A 17,500-nucleotide genomic window follows, 5' to 3' on the forward strand; every position below is an offset into this window, starting at 1 on the left:
GCTATAGTAAGTGCATTTTTTTAAATTCTCTATATTTTAAGACTATTTAATGTTAGCACGTACGTATTTTAAGCGCACTGGACGCTACCTGCATGGGTAAATAAACGATTGATTGATTATCAATCACAGTCCGTGATACCCGTTCCTGTCCTTTGTCAGCGGGTTTTATGCATGATAATATCTGTTCGTGAGTGTAATTGTTTGAGAGCGATTTCGTTCGTGTTTAGAGATGTTGTCGCGTACGCTTTTGAGAGGGGTGTGACAGTTGTCCTGTTCAACTACATGTATTAAGGCGTCAAGTGCAGGATCTCTGTTGGAAGGAGGAATCCAAGAGCTTTATATATGGAATGGGTTCCTGGTGGGTTGGGGAGAAAAGTCGTTAATAAAATACAGTAAACGCATGCGTCGTGCGAAGTCGTTTAAATCAGCCTTGATTTCTGTCCAATTTATGTTTTGTGGTGTAGGACACAAACTAAGACCTCGAGCAAGGGGTTGAGTATGTTGATGTGTGAAAGAGATTGTGCTGAGTTTGATAACAAAGTGGGTGTCTAGTTAGATGCTATGGTTGTTGTGTCACCAGTATCGTTGGCACGGTTTGTTCTGTTTACGTCTGCGTATTGTAAATAATCGTAAACAATATTTATCTGTGACCCTATACATATATCTATATATACACATTATCTGTAATCTTATGCATATTTTCTTATTTTCTTATTTGAAAAAAAAACGGCCAATCAGTTAACTCCCTGAAGAAGTCAGGCCATGCCTGGCGAAATATTAGTTGAACAAAAATATATATATCCTCACAGCTGTACAGCCAGCCCTTCATTATTATTTTGATTGACTCGCAGGATCAAGCCATGTTAACATATTGTAAGAATTAATAACCAGGGAGCTCCGCTTTTAGGCTTGGCTAAATCTATAAATTTTATTTGACAGTATCCTTCGATTAGAAAAGCTACAAAAATTAATGATAATATAACTTGCCTTCAAAACGCAGATTAAGATGACTTTGGGGAAAAGAAAATTCTTTATTTGCAATATTTCAGGCCTTCGAGCATTTTCTGACAATTGAGACCTAAATGGCCTCTTCGCATCCGATCTCAATCCTAAATACTTATCGTGTTTTGAAGAGTAAAATATGGTATGACGGAAGAGGGCGAATCCCCCACAGATGGCGCTGTTCCGATGAAAATTATTTGAAATCTGCTATTAGAAATTGTGTAGTTATTTCAAAGACGAAACCGTATTAGTTACTTTGCGTGAATTTGGACTACGCAGTCATAGTAACAACAGATAAAAATTACCTTTGAACAATGGACGAGTTCTAAACATAGATTTCAAAGAATGTTCATGAGGCCCAGGCATTCGCTCTCTAATCTCATATTCTCGTTTATATTGATGCTAGATTAACGTGTAGGACAAAAATCACCAGGAAACGTAACCATGTCCTTTAAAAAGACCAGCTGTAACCTTTTCGGCTGTTGTTCTACAGATGTATTGCCTTAACAATGTAAAATATAGATTTATTAAAAAAAGTCATCTATAACAAGCTTGGCAAGGACCTTTTAGGCCAGTGTTTTAACTCTGTTTGCCAATAGGCCCTCTACTTTCGCTCTAGTTTTGTGTATTGTTTAAAGATTTCCCATCGTCTAACGTTACGTTAACGTCTTTCGCCCGGAGAGCATTACTTTCGTGCGTTGGTTGGATGATATGTTTAATTGAATCGAGTGTGTGCGCTTGAAAAAAAATTAACCCGTTTTCCTTGCTTACACAAGGTAATAAAAGTACTTGTGAATCAATACGATTGTTGCCGACCATGTTAAATGTACTCTTACTTCTCAAATTTGTAAATCAAATAGAGATTTGCGAAAACCTTTTTTTAAAAAGTAACAAGAAGATCTTTCAGATCTTATAACCGCGCTTTGAAAATTTATCATGCTGTTTTCTTACCACTATAGTCGCAACGTAGTACACATTCCAAAGCAGTCATTGTTGATTCACTGATGACTGTAGACACAAAATCCCCTAATCAATCTGTAGCACAACAACTGACAATAATGACTGCGCACGAACGTGTTGCACCATCACTTAAAGCTGAGGTGAAATCTCCGATTGCACCATCAGTCATAGCCGTTATAAAATCTCCGATGACGTAATGGTCTTAATTAATATGGCATTTTCTTTGGGATATGTATGGGTATGAACGATACGATAAAAACACTTTTAACAACTTACAGCTTTCTTTCTTAAAAGTCACGATTAAATTTAATTGCTTTTTTACACGAGTAAAGGGGTAGCAAAGTAGTTACACGCGTCACATAATTCAAGAATTACGTTATCCATGGCTATCTTTAGTACGGCGGTTATTTCCATGAAAGTTGAAACGTCGACGCATTCCATAGATTACGTAATGGCCTTTTATGTATTCAATACTCGCTTCGAATCAAGCGCTTCAATAACACAAAAAGGCAATATATTTTGTACTAAATAAAGAATATTCATAAAATTTTAAGCACATTAACGTTTTAACAGCTTTTGGCGAATAAACATCATAAGTTGCGCGACGTTCCACTGACTATATGGCCGAGTGGACGTTTGGTTCAACTCACCGACAAAACGAAAAAAAATAGACAACGTGCAGAGCAAGAACAGCGCTCCGCCCATGGCCGCGCGATTAATAAAGGTATAAGCTGTATGATGTTACCAAATCGGTTGGTTATTACTTCAGTCGCTGAAATAAAGTTAAGTTATAGCCTTTAGTTAAGCAATTCGTCAAGTTGCGAGGGTCTTTACGAATTTATGCTTTTAACAAATGACACTCACCTTGCTCATTGACAGAGATTTCAAAAATTCAATTCTTGCCAAGAGCTCGCTAGGGTCAAAAATGGGTCACAAATGCACGGAAGCTTTTCTGTGTTTTTTTCTGGTAGCCTCGTTTCCCTATCATTTCTTAGCAGTTCTCTTAATCAGGAATACAAAGAGGAGAAGTATTTTAAATTGATGTATTCTGGGCCAACACGTAACCCTAAATTTCATCCTCTGTAAAAAAGTCAAAAAATAATTGAATTTGCTGAAAGAAAGACTTGACCGCAAACTGCAGAAATTAGTTTAACCCATTCAGTAACTTTGTATATGCATAAACGCTATAAAAACTAATATAATGCGCGCTGGCCAAGAGAAATCGGTATTAAAGTTGGTTACCGTTTTCTTTGCAGTGAAGCTTTCCCGTGGAAAAGAAACCTTCAAACGATGGAACCAAGTCTTATCAAGAGGCCTCTGTGAGTGCAAAATGGACGTCGTTGAGGTTCTGCCTACTAGTCAGTAGCCTGAGCTGTATACCTCGGAAATGAAATAATTAGTTGTGAGTAGCCTTTGACGGCCCATCCCTTATATCCCAAATACGAAAAACAAATTTTGTTTGCTTAAGCTTTAATCCTGCAAGTCACTGAGCAGGTAAATGTCTAAGCGCGTACTTATGACATTTAATTTTTTTTTTGTCAAAAAAACAATATTTTTTTAGCCCTAAAGCCTTAACTTCATGATAGTGGGTGATTTGATGGGCAATTTTAACAGCTGATTTTCTTCACGTATAAAGCTCTCCACTGGCTTTCTAAGAAATTTCAAAAAAATATGTTTTTTTTTACAAAAAAAACAAAACATATATTAAATGGAACTTCATAAGTACACGCTTAGACATGTACCTGCTCAGTGACTTACAGGATGAAATCTTAAGCAAACAAAATTTGTAAATATGCCTGTTTTGTTACTTCCATAGTGATAAATCTTTAAAAGTCTCACACGCGATCGCGATAGTAGTTTCCGATTAGAGCAAGTATTATTTTTCCGAGAGAGTGTCAAGCGACGTTTTCCAATAAGTTAGAAAAAAAGACAACAACATAGATTACCCTAGTATCTCGTAAAGGTAGGAAATTTGAAATTTTAAATCTTCCAAAAATCTCAATAGGATTCGACAGAATGAAAAACTGAAGACGTAGAACTATATTCGCAGAATTAGTCTTTTAATCGACCAGTTTTCATAAGATTGCCGGTTTACTCTCTGTTTTAAAAGTCTTTTTATTAATCATGTTCGGGGTACTTCAGTTTCCGTGTTTCTTCGAAAGGAAATATTTCTAAGTCTTCAAATACAATGTTTATAAAATACACTGGGAGCATGCACTTATACATCTTACATCTCACGAAAAGAGGACAGCTTGCTGAAATGATTTGACAGGGGAACTTAAGACAGGAAGTCTCCATATCGGTACTTGTGTGGTTTTTGGATTTAAAAAATTGATTACAGGAACTAGAAATACCAGGAAATTTCACTTTTGACGATTAATTCCGGCGTCTTTTCAATTTTGGGCTTTTAGTAACATAAAATGTGACCTTATCTTCAAGAGAACATCCATATGCAAAAGCCAAATTGAAACTAGAGGTCCTTGGCATTCTTCCGTCCCGTTTTAAAAAATATTTCATTTTGCTTATAATCCTCTTTTTTTTTATTTCTGGGTAAAATTTGAACCCGCCCATGATCATAATATCTGTTATGATGGCAAATTCTGATGAGGAATACACGGTTTGATCATTTGTAATATTCTAGTTTTTAACATGAACTAATTGATACCTGACAAAAGACGGATATAGAGTAAAATTACACGTGAATGATTACATGTTTCGGTTGAACAGTGTATTACTTTTTGAATAATTGCTTTTATTTTAATTGTGATTTTAGAGTTTAGATAAGATCTGTTAAAATGAAAAACATTAATTTTTGTCTAGCTTTGGAAGGACCGGATTTACAGGGCACACGCCAACTCAATTCCGATCCTGATATTTGTTCGTCTTTTTGTGAACGTTTCATTAATTTATGTATGTATGTATGTATGTATGTATTTATTTATTTATTTATTTATTTATTTAATTATTTTCAATTTTGCACATAACACGTAAAGGAAAGCGTTACAAAACGTATTGACAAATACCTGAAGCTGAAGGAAAGAAGCCACGAACCGCTGATGTTGAATCCTGAACTAGATTAACCAAAATTGGAATGCAGCAATATAGTGTCCACCAAGACACTAAAGCAACGCATTTTGTTGTTCATTTAGCACTGTAATGTTGGTGAACGAAACATAAAAAGATCTAGTTGGTTAATTTCATGCCATGACATTCCGGGAGCTTACTCAGTCCGGCGGTATAGCTAGATGAATTGTGTAATTATTCCTAGCACAAACTTCTGTAAAAGAACCGTTCTTTGAAGATTTGAGTTATAGACGACCCCAAGTCTCTAATTGCTTTAGCATCACTCTTGTCGCCTGTGTTTTCGCCGTTTACATCCATTTCAGCCAGAATTTCAGTCATGCATACACAAAAACAAAAATGGAGGTTTTTTGATGTAAAAATGTCTATTTTTGAAACATTATTGTAAGCTATTTAAGGCATATTAAGGGTAAATGAGTAGACAAGTACGACTGAAAAGGTAGGTAAAGACCTTCTTTTAGGCCGTATTTTCCGAGGTGCGACCTTGTGTAATTCCGAGGGAATGAACAAACCTTTGGGCCTTTCAGGACTCTCCTTACTCATCAAGGTCAAATTGTGGTTCTCGTTGATTTTCGGCTCTTAACTCCCCGACAACGTACCTGAATCTCGAAAAAAGACGCGAGACAAAAGAAAATCAGCAACTGATAGTCAAACCGTTAATGAAGAAGGGGGAAGGGGATAGGGGAAAGGGAAAGCGGAGGGGGGGGGAGGGGGGGGGGGTTATAAGCCAGGATGAGGAATTTTCCTCAAGTGGAAAAAATTGTGAAGAACGTGCTTTATATGGAACTGCCTTTCAAGTACTAACGTTTCGATTCACAATATTTGTGAATGACACCCGAGCTCCCGTTAGTTCATCCGACTTTAGGATTTTTTAAATTCTTCTGGTAAACGAGGGACAAAGGACTCGCTAAACAAATTAATTCGTTAATTAAACGGCTCAAACACTGTAATACGTCACAAGTGTAAGTTGAACTAAGAAAATAGTGAAACGGGTCCACTGAGGTGAACAAAATGCTACTGATGATATTAATGATATTTGAGTGCACACTGATGATGTCCGTGTGCAAAAAAAAACAACAGAAACAAAAAAACCGCCGCCAACTGGAAAGACGCTGGCGCCGTTCTCAGCTTCTTGTTGACAAATGCTCCTTGGTAAAGAATCTGGTCTTCAACGCCAAAATGTCGTTCTACTCTACTCTGATTTATGATGCCGGTACCAACAACCATGTCCTTTTCAAGTCAATTGATCGTCTACTTCATAGAAAACCCGATAAACGTCTACCTTTTTGTTCTTCGTCGGGTGAACTTGCTAATAGATTTGCCGCCTTTTTCAAGGAAAAAATTGACAAACTTCGTAGTGAGCTACCTGAAGTCGATGGCCCCCATATCTTCGCTGCGCCTGATACTCCTACGTTGGACAGTAGCCTAGAGTATTTCTGACGCACCACTATCCAGGCTCTCTCGGATAGGTTGTCCCGTTGGTGCGAAATCACGCAGCTTGGACTCTCTTCCCTCATCCCTTTTCATAAGTCATATTGATCTTCTTCTACCTGTGTTATATAGCATTGTTAACGTTTCCTTGGAAACTGGTCATTTTCCACGATCCCTTAATATCTCTAGTTTTGTCACCGCTCCTCGAGAAGCCTTCACTTAATCATGAACTATTACGGAATTTTCGACCAATTTCTAATCTCAAAGTTGTCTCCAAGATTGTCGACAAAGTCGTCGCCTCCCGCCTTATTCACTATCTTGAGCTGAATCATCTCGACGAACCGCTCCGATCAGCGTATAAGCTCTTTCACAGTTGTGAGACAGCTCTTGTCCGTGTCCATACCGACTTATTACGCGCCGTCAATAACCGTTGTTGTGCGGTTCTGCTACTACTCGATTTATTGGCCGGCCTTTGATACTATCGACCATAAGTTATTACTTAATAGACTCGAATACAAGTTTGCAATTCGTGGTAAAGCAGATGTGAGACAGCATTTGTCTTTGTCCATAACGACTTATTACGAGCCGTCGATAACCGTTGTTGTGCGGTTCTGCTACTACTCTATTTATCGGCCGGCCTTTGATACTGTCGACCATAATTTATTACTTAATAGACTCGAGTATAAGTTTGCAATTCGCGGTAAAGCATTGGAGTGGTTTCTCAGTTTGTATCTATTGACCAGGATAAATCCTCATCTCATGAATGGAACAGCAGCGTTTCTCAAGGCTCCGCGTTGGGACCAGTCCTTCACGTTCTTTGCACATCACCTGCAGCTGATATTCTTCGACGCCACAATATGGCTTTCATCTTTACGCTGATGATACTCAGTACGCCTCTTTTTCTTGCAACGATGACCTGGGATTACAGCGTACTTTGAGTGACATTGAAAAATGCCTTAATGACGTACATTTATGGTCGTCTGCCAACAGGCTTAAACTAAACAAAGATTAGACGGAGCTGATTTATTTTTATTCCAAATACAGTCCACAGACGTCTTTTATCCCGCATCATTTTGGAGCTGATCTCACCCAGCCGTCCCAACATGCCAGAGGCATTGCTGTTATTTTTGACTGTACTCCTTCAATAGGACCTCACGTTAACTCCGTCGTTAAGTCCGCATTCTACCAACCTAGGAACATTGCCCGTATTTAAAAGAAGTATTTATCTGGGGAGTGGGAGAATTCATGGCTGTACGGACGTGTGTTTGAGATGTCCGCATAATTTTGCTCAAAAGACGCCTTCCTACGGAATTTGACCCTTTAATAAAAGTGCTTTGCATCAACGTCTAAATATGCAAGTTATCTTCTTTGCCCTTAATGCCGGCAAGAAAAACAAAGGAGGAGATCCAGGATCAACTGACCTTCTGAGCGCTTAAGTTTCACGTGTAGTGTCACGTGACTTCCGATGTAAACAAACCCCAAAGTTCGGACATTGGTTTCACCCACGTGTAGTACGTGTACGAACTTCGAGGCGATAATTCAAGTTTCCGTCGATATAGCCGGTTTTTTCCATGACCTATAGTCTTCAAAATGTGAATATCGAATAGAACATCCGTCCGTACACACGTACTGTACATGATAGAACTACGATTCGCATATTTTAGCGAAAAAAACACCCTAAAGGTCGGACCCCAATATAACCTTCAAAATTCGAATATCGAAATTCTAGGAAATCATCAGGGTCAAAATGTCAGTACAGAAGAACAACAGCGACTTCAAGGCCATGAATGTGGCAGAACTTAAAAAATATTTACAGGATCGCGGCGTTTCGGTAAGCGGATATTTAAAACCTTCGCTCGTGGAAATCGCTTCTGCAGTCGAAAGAATGGGTTTACCTTTTGACCCAAACTTTGAAAAAGATAAAGCAAATGATGCGGTGACATTAATCATTCATGATATGGTAATTCCTGATCCATTTTCCCTCAAGACCGTGAACAACTTGATCGATATTTTTAACCATTTAATCTACCACTCTACTGATTACGATAAACAGGGCCTCGCCGCTTACAAGTCCTTTGATGACTATAGATTATTCAATGACGGTTACGTAGAATCCTTGCTTTCTGCTCCATTGAAACACGAGGGAGTCCATGTTTACGTAGCCAAAGTTAAGCCTTTCATGAAGATAAAGACAGACGAAGGAAAGGAGTATTACGATCTCTGGTTTATTCTCGAGGGCAGAGGTGCGAACCGCGGCAGTGTACTCCAAGCACGATGTAAGTGTAAAGGCGGTCGAGATGGGGGTTGTAAGCATATTGCAGCTGCCATGTACGCTCTTGAGGATTTGCTAAATACTTGTGGCGAAGATAGTGTAACGAGTGGCCCGTGTGTTTGGGTTAGGAAACCAAGAGGGAATACGCAAGCGTGTGAAGTAAAAGATCTTGTCATTGAGAAAAGCAAAAAACCTTCTCACAAAAAAAAAAAAAAGGAAACAAGTTTACTCTCAAAACATTGAAACAGATGTCCGTGCCCCTGAAGACAGAAATCCACCAGATGAGGAGTATCTAAAAAAGTTTACCAAACGAGTGTGCCACTTAAAAAGTACACCTGTCATTTTGCCCCTATTTAAAGAACGTTATGGCACTCCAGAAGAAGACACAATCACAGAAGAACCTGGTCAATCAAACCATCAGCCTCCACAGACCGGTATAATGAGTGCTAAGCTCCTGGAGATTTTAAGTAATAATCCCGAAACCTCAGCAGAAGAAATTGTCAAGTTGTTGTCTTTTAGTGATACAGAAAGAAAGCTGGTTGAGAGAACAACCACCAAGCAATGGCAACCCGTACGAACAGCGCAACGCTATTGCAGCGCTGCGCAACTTCATATTTTAGGTTGCACAGTGCTTATGCCTCCTTTATGCGACGTTCATGCGTTCACCACGTTCCAGAAGCAGAATATTGAGCGCTGCAGAAAGGTTGCAATGCCTAACAACGAAAATGCAATGGTAAAGCAGCGCTGTATATCGTTGCTTAAAAGCTGCGACTGAAAAATACTTTCGAGGAAAAGTTTGGAATGTTTAAGAGCGACAAAGCAATGCTCACGCAGCGCTGTACATCGTTGCTCAAATGCTTCGACGAAAAGATCAATATGTAAAAGTTTGCAGTGTTTAGCAACGTAAAAGCAACGCTTAATAAACAGCTTTGTGCATCTTAATTTGCCTTAACGTCAGGGCTATACATGTAACTGAAAGATATCTATAATCAACGGCTGTACGTACGTAAGGTATATCCAGTCTTGAAGGTTATAAAAATTCAACTCAAGTCACAAATACATTCTCATTAAAATGTTGTATTCTGTAGAAAATTGCGATTTCAAACCTCATACTATATGGCCGGAGCTTATATTTAAGCCCAACATGTTGATCGGTGCAAAAAGGTTTCGGGAAATTGACGCCAGCAGTGCACACCACCATTATTTCGAATTTTCGGTCCGAATGGAGCGATAGTTTTAGCGACCCCCTTCAGCGACCCGCGATAAGACTCACAATTGGTCACCATTGTGCCCATTGACCAATCGCGGGTCGCTAAGCGATCTTGCGACGGTTTGGATAAAGATAGTTGCGAACAAAGCATCATTCGATGGCTCTCGAAGCAAATGTTTGCAGTCTTTGGCGGCCCTTAAATCCTTCTCAGTGTACAAGTCGGCTCGAATAAAGAACACGAATGGGTAGCGGAGGAATCGTCCGTGATCTACGTGGAATTTCGAGGCAATCGAAGCCTTGGGAACGAATTTATAGCCTTTTTCCTTCGATGATTCCGTTCGGCAGCTTCGTCTCGGTGCCCAACCTTGGGAAAGAAGAGGAACCAAAAACCATCTAAATCGCTCTAAATCGACCCAGAAACCGTACCAGAATCAAATAAATATAAGACTGAAGCAAGGTAACGTGTTTTTTTAATTTTAAATCGTCAATAGTTTTCAGAACTTTGAGGAAAACCGTTTTACCGATACAAATCCTTATATTTCTACTCTCGCATAATATAGCATTGTACGGATACTCATATATCGAGCTTGGGCTACCTATAGAGACACATGAAATGATCAGAGAACTGCAATGTATTAAATCAGATAGCTGTGTGAACAATATCATCTTTCGTGACGGCTTTAAAGAATCCCGCTCGCATCATGATCAGTTAATGACCCAGTTAATGTAACTTACAACGCAGCAGTGAAGAAGCTCTTTGGGTAAAATATTTTTGTACATTATACAGCTCATTAAATAGCTTGCCTGTAACTCCGCTATGCAAAATAAATTTAATTGATACTGTTGATGCTTTTGCTTGTGCCCATTTTTCGATTGATCGGCTTGTTGTTGGTGGCCATTAAGTTAAAAGGCTTCTCAAGGTACCTTTTCTTAGACCAAGAAAACCTCTCGCATCACGCGACATCCTACCTGCAGCGTTAAAGCAACGCAAAGCTATTAAAGCAGCTCTCTTGCAACACATCTGCAACGAAAGGGTCGCTAATGCATCACCGATGCAGCGACCATTCAGAAGTCCTGCAGTGCTTAGCAAACAGTCTCCTCGCGCAGCGTTGGTGAGTCGCAAAAGCAGCGCTGCTAAACGGTTGTTTGTTTCAAGTTCAGCACGTCCTGCTGCAGCGCTTAAGTGACTTTGAGATGTCTTTGAGATGTCTTACGTGCAGTCATTTTTCGAAACTCCCGCAGTGCTATCAATGCAGCCATCATGCAACCTTTCTGCAGATATAAGGGCAACGCTGGTCAGTCGCTAATGCAGCGCTGCGTAAAGGTCGTACGTTTCGTACGGGAATGTGAAGAGTGGTACCTTCACAAGGCAGGGTTTATCACAGCCTCAAAGTGCAAAAGAGTTTTCACCCGCCAGGAAACACTTGACAAAAACCCTGCTGAAAATGCCAAAAAGTTGGTAGAAGAAATTGGTCTAGTCAAGTCATGTCCACCTCCTATCCAGGAGGAAAGAGAACCACAAAATGCCAGGGAGTGGGGGTTGTTACATGAAGAGAGTGCTCGGAAGGCATATCAGCATGTTGCAAGCCACATTCATCACAAGCTAAAGCTGATCCCAAAAGGCTTTTTAATCTCCCCGTCCAAGCCTTTCCTTGGTGCTAGTGTGGACAATATTCAGAAATGCCAGTGCTCTGATGGTTGCCCAGTTAGAGTGATTGAATACAAGTGCCCTTGGAAGCACAGAGATCTGCACCCAAAAGAAGCCTTCTTAACCCCAGAAATTGGTGGTATTCAAAAAGGAAATAATTTTGCACTTAAGTCTAGTTCAAATTACTACTTTCAAGTTCAGTTTCAAATGTCCGTAAGCGGGCTCACCTTGTGCACATTTGTTGTGTTGACCAACCAGGGAATCTTCACTGTAGATGTACCCTATGACCCAAGCTTCATGTCTGTCGTCTGTGCAAAGCTGGAGAAGTTCTGGACAAGTTAGGTGCTTCCTTTCTTGCTAAGTGAAGTTTCCATGACATCCTTGCCAGGTGAGTAGTTATAATGATTTAAGTGCTATGTTGGTAATTATTAATTTCTCAGGTCATTCTGGAGTTTTTCTTCTAATTTACAGTTCATGCCTGACCCCATGCTTACAATGTTTTTTCATGGTTTTTATCTTGGGGTCTCTCCAAGCAGAATCATCACAAGAAGCATTTTGCTCTTTCCAAGATTCAAACATTTCAGAGCAAAACCTAAGCAGTTCTGCACAGCAGCCCTGTAGCCACTCAGAAGCAGATGTCATGATCTGTTCACAAGAGAAAAACCCTGAGGCAGTTACTACCACTTCACAAAGTACCTTATATATAGACTTGTCCCAGTGCAGTACCCCTACCCAACAATCAGAGAGTGTGGAAATCTCTGGACTTCAAATCTACAAGGATGATGTCCAAACTGTTAAACCGAAGTCCATGATCACTGATACAATAGTCTTGTTTTTGTTCAAGTACGTAAGAATTTTCTTTACATAACTATAATTTATAAATGTATTAAGGCATCTCTTAAATGGCTCCGACTGATATTCATGGAGCATCATGCAAAAAGAATGGATTTTTTGTTTATAATTATGGAATATTGGGGCCAAACAATATTATTAATATGGATACATCAGGCAAATAACAATGTGTATTGTGATTTCAGGCAACTACCTCAGATATATCCTATTGTCAGTTCCTTTTTCTATACCACCTTATGTGGGGAACAAGATGTCGGGTCCACCACCTCAAGGTAGTGACAGTGAATTCTAAATAAGCATGATTCTTTTTTTTTTCATACTTTCTCATGCTTTGCTCACATTATATGCACTAAAGTGACAATATCACCTTCTTTTATTATTTTATCATATTCCTGTTCTTAATTTCATAACTGTCCGCCAAACATCAGCAAAAAAGTTTTTCAAGGCAGACCTGATGAACAGTAGATATGTGTTCATTCCAATCAATAGAAGGTTACTGTTATAATTGTAATCTATAAATAATTTCAGTAGAGCTAGTAAAGTTAATACGGTGGTAATTTGTTGTAACAGTGACTTAAATAAAACTGCATGAAATTATCTATTATAATAATTTTACAGTACATAATTTTCAGCTTCAAATTATTTCAAATTCATTATTTTAAGTAACATACACTTGCAATTATTATTATTTTTTTGCACAGTTTACATTGGTTGCTGGCTGTCTTAACCCCATGGTATGCATTTCAGGATATATCTTTTTAAATGTATATGTACACGTAATCTAGGAGTTCCATTGCATACATAATACCTAGCACATGTTTTTTACTGGATTTTATATTACATCTTCCATTGCATCAATCAAGCTGCCATTTCTGTTCAATTAGGCACTTTTTGATACTGGACTCATTGACATGGGACATAAGCACAAGGCATGAAGAAATACACAATATCAACAGGTGTAGAAGAATTTATCTCCACAAAATACACTGAGCTACACCCGTACATATCTATAGGGGAAGTTAAACCATTGCTTTGTAGAGCAGTTTTCAATTGAGTGGCGAAAATAATTATCAAATTGCTTTGGTATTACTTCACTTGATCACTTACTCATTACTTCATTCATTTTTTCAACCAATCAGAAGTGACACCAAAACCAATCATGGTACGCGCATGCACAGTTTCTGTGCTTTGTGTTGGCTATGTGTAATTACTTCGACATTTGATTGGTTTACTGGATTGTCTCTGTCCTTTTTGATTGGCCAAAGTAATTACTTTGGTTTTGGTTTCAAGACAGTCGATTGAAACTTGCCCTATGTAATGACATCTTAATTTATAACCTTTTGCCTTAAATACTTTACAACCTAGATTCTTGGATCACCTATGTGCTGCACACAGTATAACCTCCATGACAAGCCAACGATCAAATTATGTGCTTAAGGTACGTTGTGACATAATTACCAAAGAACTAATTCCATTGGTAATCGTATTGTCCAATTAGTGGGATTGTTTTACTTTCAGGTACCTCAACAATTGCCAGGAAGCAACAACTGTGGATTCCATATATTATATTCATGTTTGCTGACCATTTCTTAAAGGTACAGTGACAGGACGTGCATGGGGTGAAATCATTTTAGATCGCAAACAAATTACAACCAATAGGGAGAGATTGCATGTTAGTAGTTTCTCTTGACTTTCATTAGTTAATGCAAGATTAAAATGTACATTCATTTTTCGAATTATGTAGGATCTGAAGGTGTACGAAAGTGATCCGAATGGGTATGTCAATGCTGAACATCGGTGGTTTGATCCTAAAGATGCTGAAACCAAAAGGAGATTGACAAGAACTTATTTGGAGGCTCTTTTTCAGTGATGATGACTTGGAACAGTTTATAGCTTCTTTCTTTTTCATTTATGAACTTTTGTACAGAACATTTTGTATTCATCAATTACACTGATATTGTTTGTATTTAAAATTAGGTAGTATACATTGAACTTGATTATATACTAGATTATTTTTTTTCTTTTATTATTGATGGTTGTAAATTTACCAGTATTGCACAGACCTTAATGGCAGAACTAATATATGGTTTACATGTAAGAGGAATAACTCCTCTTAGGAAGTTAAACAATTTCAGTTGCCTGATCATACGCTCAATATGAACCCTGGATGTTGCCACTCGTCTTGTGGCAGTTGATGCTCGTGCAGATACATTGTTCTTGCGCATCATTGGGGGTGCAATTAGTACAGTGTCATGTAGAGCTAAAAGATCTTGAATGTTAAAGCCCTTATCAGCCATTACAACATCTCCTGGGTTCAGGTTTTTAAGGAAACCACTGGCACTTAAAATCTCCTTGTCACTAATACTTCCACTATACAATTTCGAGACAAAATTAAAATGCAAAATAGGAGACATTGAAATAAGTAACTTAAAGGTATTTGAGGACTTGTATTGACTGTAGGTAGATCTTTGGCTTGAAGGTTTACCTGGTTTTTCAATATAGAATTCTGTACAATCTATGATTGCTCTCAGATTTTTAAGACAATCCTTTTTGAAGCAATTTGGTTTGGATATTTCTCTCAATTCCTCCTTTGTTGAAAAAGTAAAAGAAACAACAACTCCTTTCCTAGAAATAAAATCCAAGTTATAAATATTCTGCTTCCAGTGCCTGTAGTAATACCGAAGATATCACACAGCATTTCAAGACTTGGGTTCCTTCTTAGTCTCACAAGAGTAAACACAAATTGTTCTTTGCTTGTAAGCTTGGCCAGCTCTTTCCTGTTCTGAAAAAGAGTGTAATAACAGACCTATATGTCAATAACATTATGATGTCAAAAACATGCATGGCTACATTAGGGCTTGATAACAGATTTATCAGTCAACAAAAGTAAAGTATCTGAAATACACTACCTTCATGTACCTATCCTGGAGCTTTCCTGTCTTTGTTTTTCGTGAACCTTTCCATACGTTCATGCGCTGACTTTTTTCTTTGACTTCACCGTAAATCAGCTCAAGACATTCCTTACTCATACCTGCAATATCAGAGATCAGACGGTAAAATAACTGTTCAGCCCATACTTCAATCTCCAGGCTTACTTAGATTCCCCTTTTTTTTATATTCGTGTCCAAATGTATTTAGAGTGAGCGTACCTGTGTAGTGGTAGGTTTTCTGTGGGTCCATTACTTTCATCATAAATAACATCTTCATCAGTTTGTCAGTGCCTGAAGTCTAGTACATAGTTTATTAAAAAATCAGCACAGCTACCTCAGTATTAAGCATAAATTAAGCATACTGTAAATGATTTAGGTGCAAATATTTAGGAAAATGCATTAAACTGAAAAGGTGCCTTACTTGCGTGCCGCATTCTCTCAACATTTTTTTATCAGTTTGTGTGTCGCGGTCAACGTGGGAGTCGATTGGTTCATCATCAGGTAATGGTTCCGGAAAATGCTCGATGATCTGCTCCTCCATTTCTTGTAAGCCTTCGATTTCAGCCTCTTTTGCACTTACAACTGACTCTAAGGACAGATCTAACAGGGTCCCGGCAGCTTCGTGTTCCTCGATTGATTTACCAGTATGTAGATGAAGGGTCAATAGGGTTTTCGCCGCAGATCGTTCCAGACAAATTTTCTTGCTTCTCTCTTTGTCTGCTTCCCGTTCATCAGATGCTTTTCGTTTGCGATTGAGCCGCTTCACCTACGCACAGCATTAAATACTTCAAATGACAGATAGTATTATAAACGGAAAAACCGACAGACTTACCTTTTCTTTACTGGCAATAGCTGATATTGGATCAGGATACTCTTTTGTTGGACCATTTCCACCAACAAAGTGTGTACTGCAAATATAACTGTCCTTAGTACAAACGAACGTGTCACCGCGATGACATGCAGTAATCCACCTTTGCCGTCTCTCATTTTGTCTATGTGCGCCAGGGAAATGGAAAAATTTAACTGGATCACCATTTAAATTTCTTTTCCAAGACCGAGGGTATCGGGAATCGTTTCTACAAGTACCATAAGCACATCTTTTTGTCGTAACCATTTTGTTTACAGCGTAACTTATAATTAGGGTCCGAACTTTCGGGTGTTTTTTCACCAAAATATGTGACTCGTGGTTCTACCACGTACAGTGCGTGGGTGAGAACGGATGTTCTATTCGATATTCAAATTTTAAAGACTATAGGTCATGGAAAAAACCGGCTACATCGACGGAAACTTGAATTATCGCCTCGAAGTTCGTACACGTACTACACGTGGGTAAAACCAATGTCCGAACTTTGGGGTTTGTTTACATCGGAAGTCACGTGACACTACACGTGAAACTTAAGCGCTCAGAAGATACAAGAGCATCGAAGAAATCCAACCTGGCGGCTTCTGACAAAAGCCATGGTATTGTAAATGCAATCGAAGAGCTATGTGACGAAGAAGAACCCAGTCTGCTTGAGATCAAAGAAATTTTAATCGCTATCAAGTGCTCAATATCATCGATTTTCGAGGAAAAAAAAGCGCTGAGGAAGAACATCGAAAAACTGAAAAGCGACTTCAACTTCAATGACAAAGAACTCAAAGACTTGAAAGATTCGTTAGAAAAGAGTAAAGATGAAAATAAGGAACTAAAGAATTCGTTAGCATCGAAAAATAGTCAGCTTAAAGCGGCCCAACATAATCTGTTATCACAAGCGGAGGATTAAGCTCAAATGTGGGATGACCTTGATAATTTAGAACAATATACTCGTAAAAACTCTGTAGAAATCCAAGGGCTACCTGAAGACGCATACTCTAGCACAGAAATGGCTGTTATCAAAGTGGCAGAAGCGCTAAACATAACCGTGGAACCTGAAGACATTGAAATTTCTCACAAGTTAAAAATGGAAAAGGAAGTATTGTTAAATTTCATAGCCACAAGGAACAAAAATCAGCTGACTCTGTGCGCAAGCAGTTGAAAGATCTTGGTAAGCTGTTAAAACATCGACTTATGCCCAGTCTTTATTCCTCGAAAAGTTGGAGAAGATCTCAAACATAAAGAAATCAAGCCCGCGTTG

At 38.7% G+C, this 17,500-nt stretch overlaps 3 protein-coding genes across 13 annotated transcripts in view; 1 reads left to right on the top strand and 2 right to left on the bottom strand.

Annotated features, from left to right (window-relative positions):
- LOC138010911 (adenosine receptor A2b-like) overlaps positions 1-5,632 on the bottom strand; it is a 47,415-nt gene extending 41,783 nt beyond the window's left edge. For 2 of the 6 annotated variants that reach the window (XR_011124589.1, XR_011124587.1), the window contains exon 1: positions 3,205-3,341. The gene's annotated coding sequence lies outside the window, so the exon portion shown is untranslated. Of the gene's footprint in view, positions 1-1,953; positions 2,406-2,826; positions 2,965-3,204; positions 3,343-4,985; positions 5,114-5,555 lie in introns of those variants that run through there. The other 4 variants (XR_011124588.1, XM_068857928.1, XM_068857927.1 and 1 more) reach the window with 3 other exon arrangements.
- A 5,690-nt stretch (positions 5,633-11,322) lies between these two features.
- On the top strand, positions 11,323-14,339 carry LOC138010407 (uncharacterized). Of its 2 annotated transcripts, XM_068857363.1 has the most exons (7): positions 11,323-11,992; positions 12,141-12,447; positions 12,642-12,728; positions 13,158-13,190; positions 13,341-13,412; positions 13,822-14,051; positions 14,201-14,339. In XM_068857363.1, exons 1-6 carry the CDS (start codon positions 11,977-11,979, stop codon positions 13,952-13,954), a joined length of 648 nt encoding a protein of 215 aa, XP_068713464.1. In that variant the 5' UTR covers positions 11,323-11,976; the 3' UTR covers positions 13,955-14,051; positions 14,201-14,339. The 2 variants fall into 2 exon arrangements, with proteins under 2 accessions (XP_068713464.1, XP_068713463.1); XM_068857362.1 differs by having other exon boundaries at positions 11,323-12,447.
- LOC138010405 (uncharacterized) lies at positions 14,116-16,567 on the bottom strand. 5 transcript variants are annotated; one of them, XM_068857359.1, is made up of 5 exons: positions 16,219-16,567; positions 15,808-16,152; positions 15,606-15,684; positions 15,376-15,487; positions 14,116-14,273 (listed from the first exon to the last, which is right to left on the bottom strand). In XM_068857359.1, exons 1-5 carry the CDS (start codon positions 16,498-16,500, stop codon positions 14,168-14,170), a joined length of 924 nt encoding a protein of 307 aa, XP_068713460.1. In that variant the 5' UTR covers positions 16,501-16,567; the 3' UTR covers positions 14,116-14,167. The 5 variants fall into 5 exon arrangements, with proteins under 5 accessions (XP_068713460.1, XP_068713459.1, XP_068713458.1 ...); XM_068857358.1 differs by lacking the exon at positions 14,116-14,273 and adding an exon at positions 14,463-15,233; XM_068857357.1 differs by lacking the exon at positions 14,116-14,273 and adding an exon at positions 14,471-15,238 and having other exon boundaries at positions 15,366-15,487.
- Positions 16,568-17,500: the final 933 nt, after the last annotated feature.

Source organism: Montipora foliosa, chromosome 7 (genome assembly GCF_036669935.1).
Source record: "Montipora foliosa isolate CH-2021 chromosome 7, ASM3666993v2, whole genome shotgun sequence".
Classification (NCBI taxonomy): domain Eukaryota; kingdom Metazoa; phylum Cnidaria; class Anthozoa; order Scleractinia; family Acroporidae; genus Montipora; species Montipora foliosa.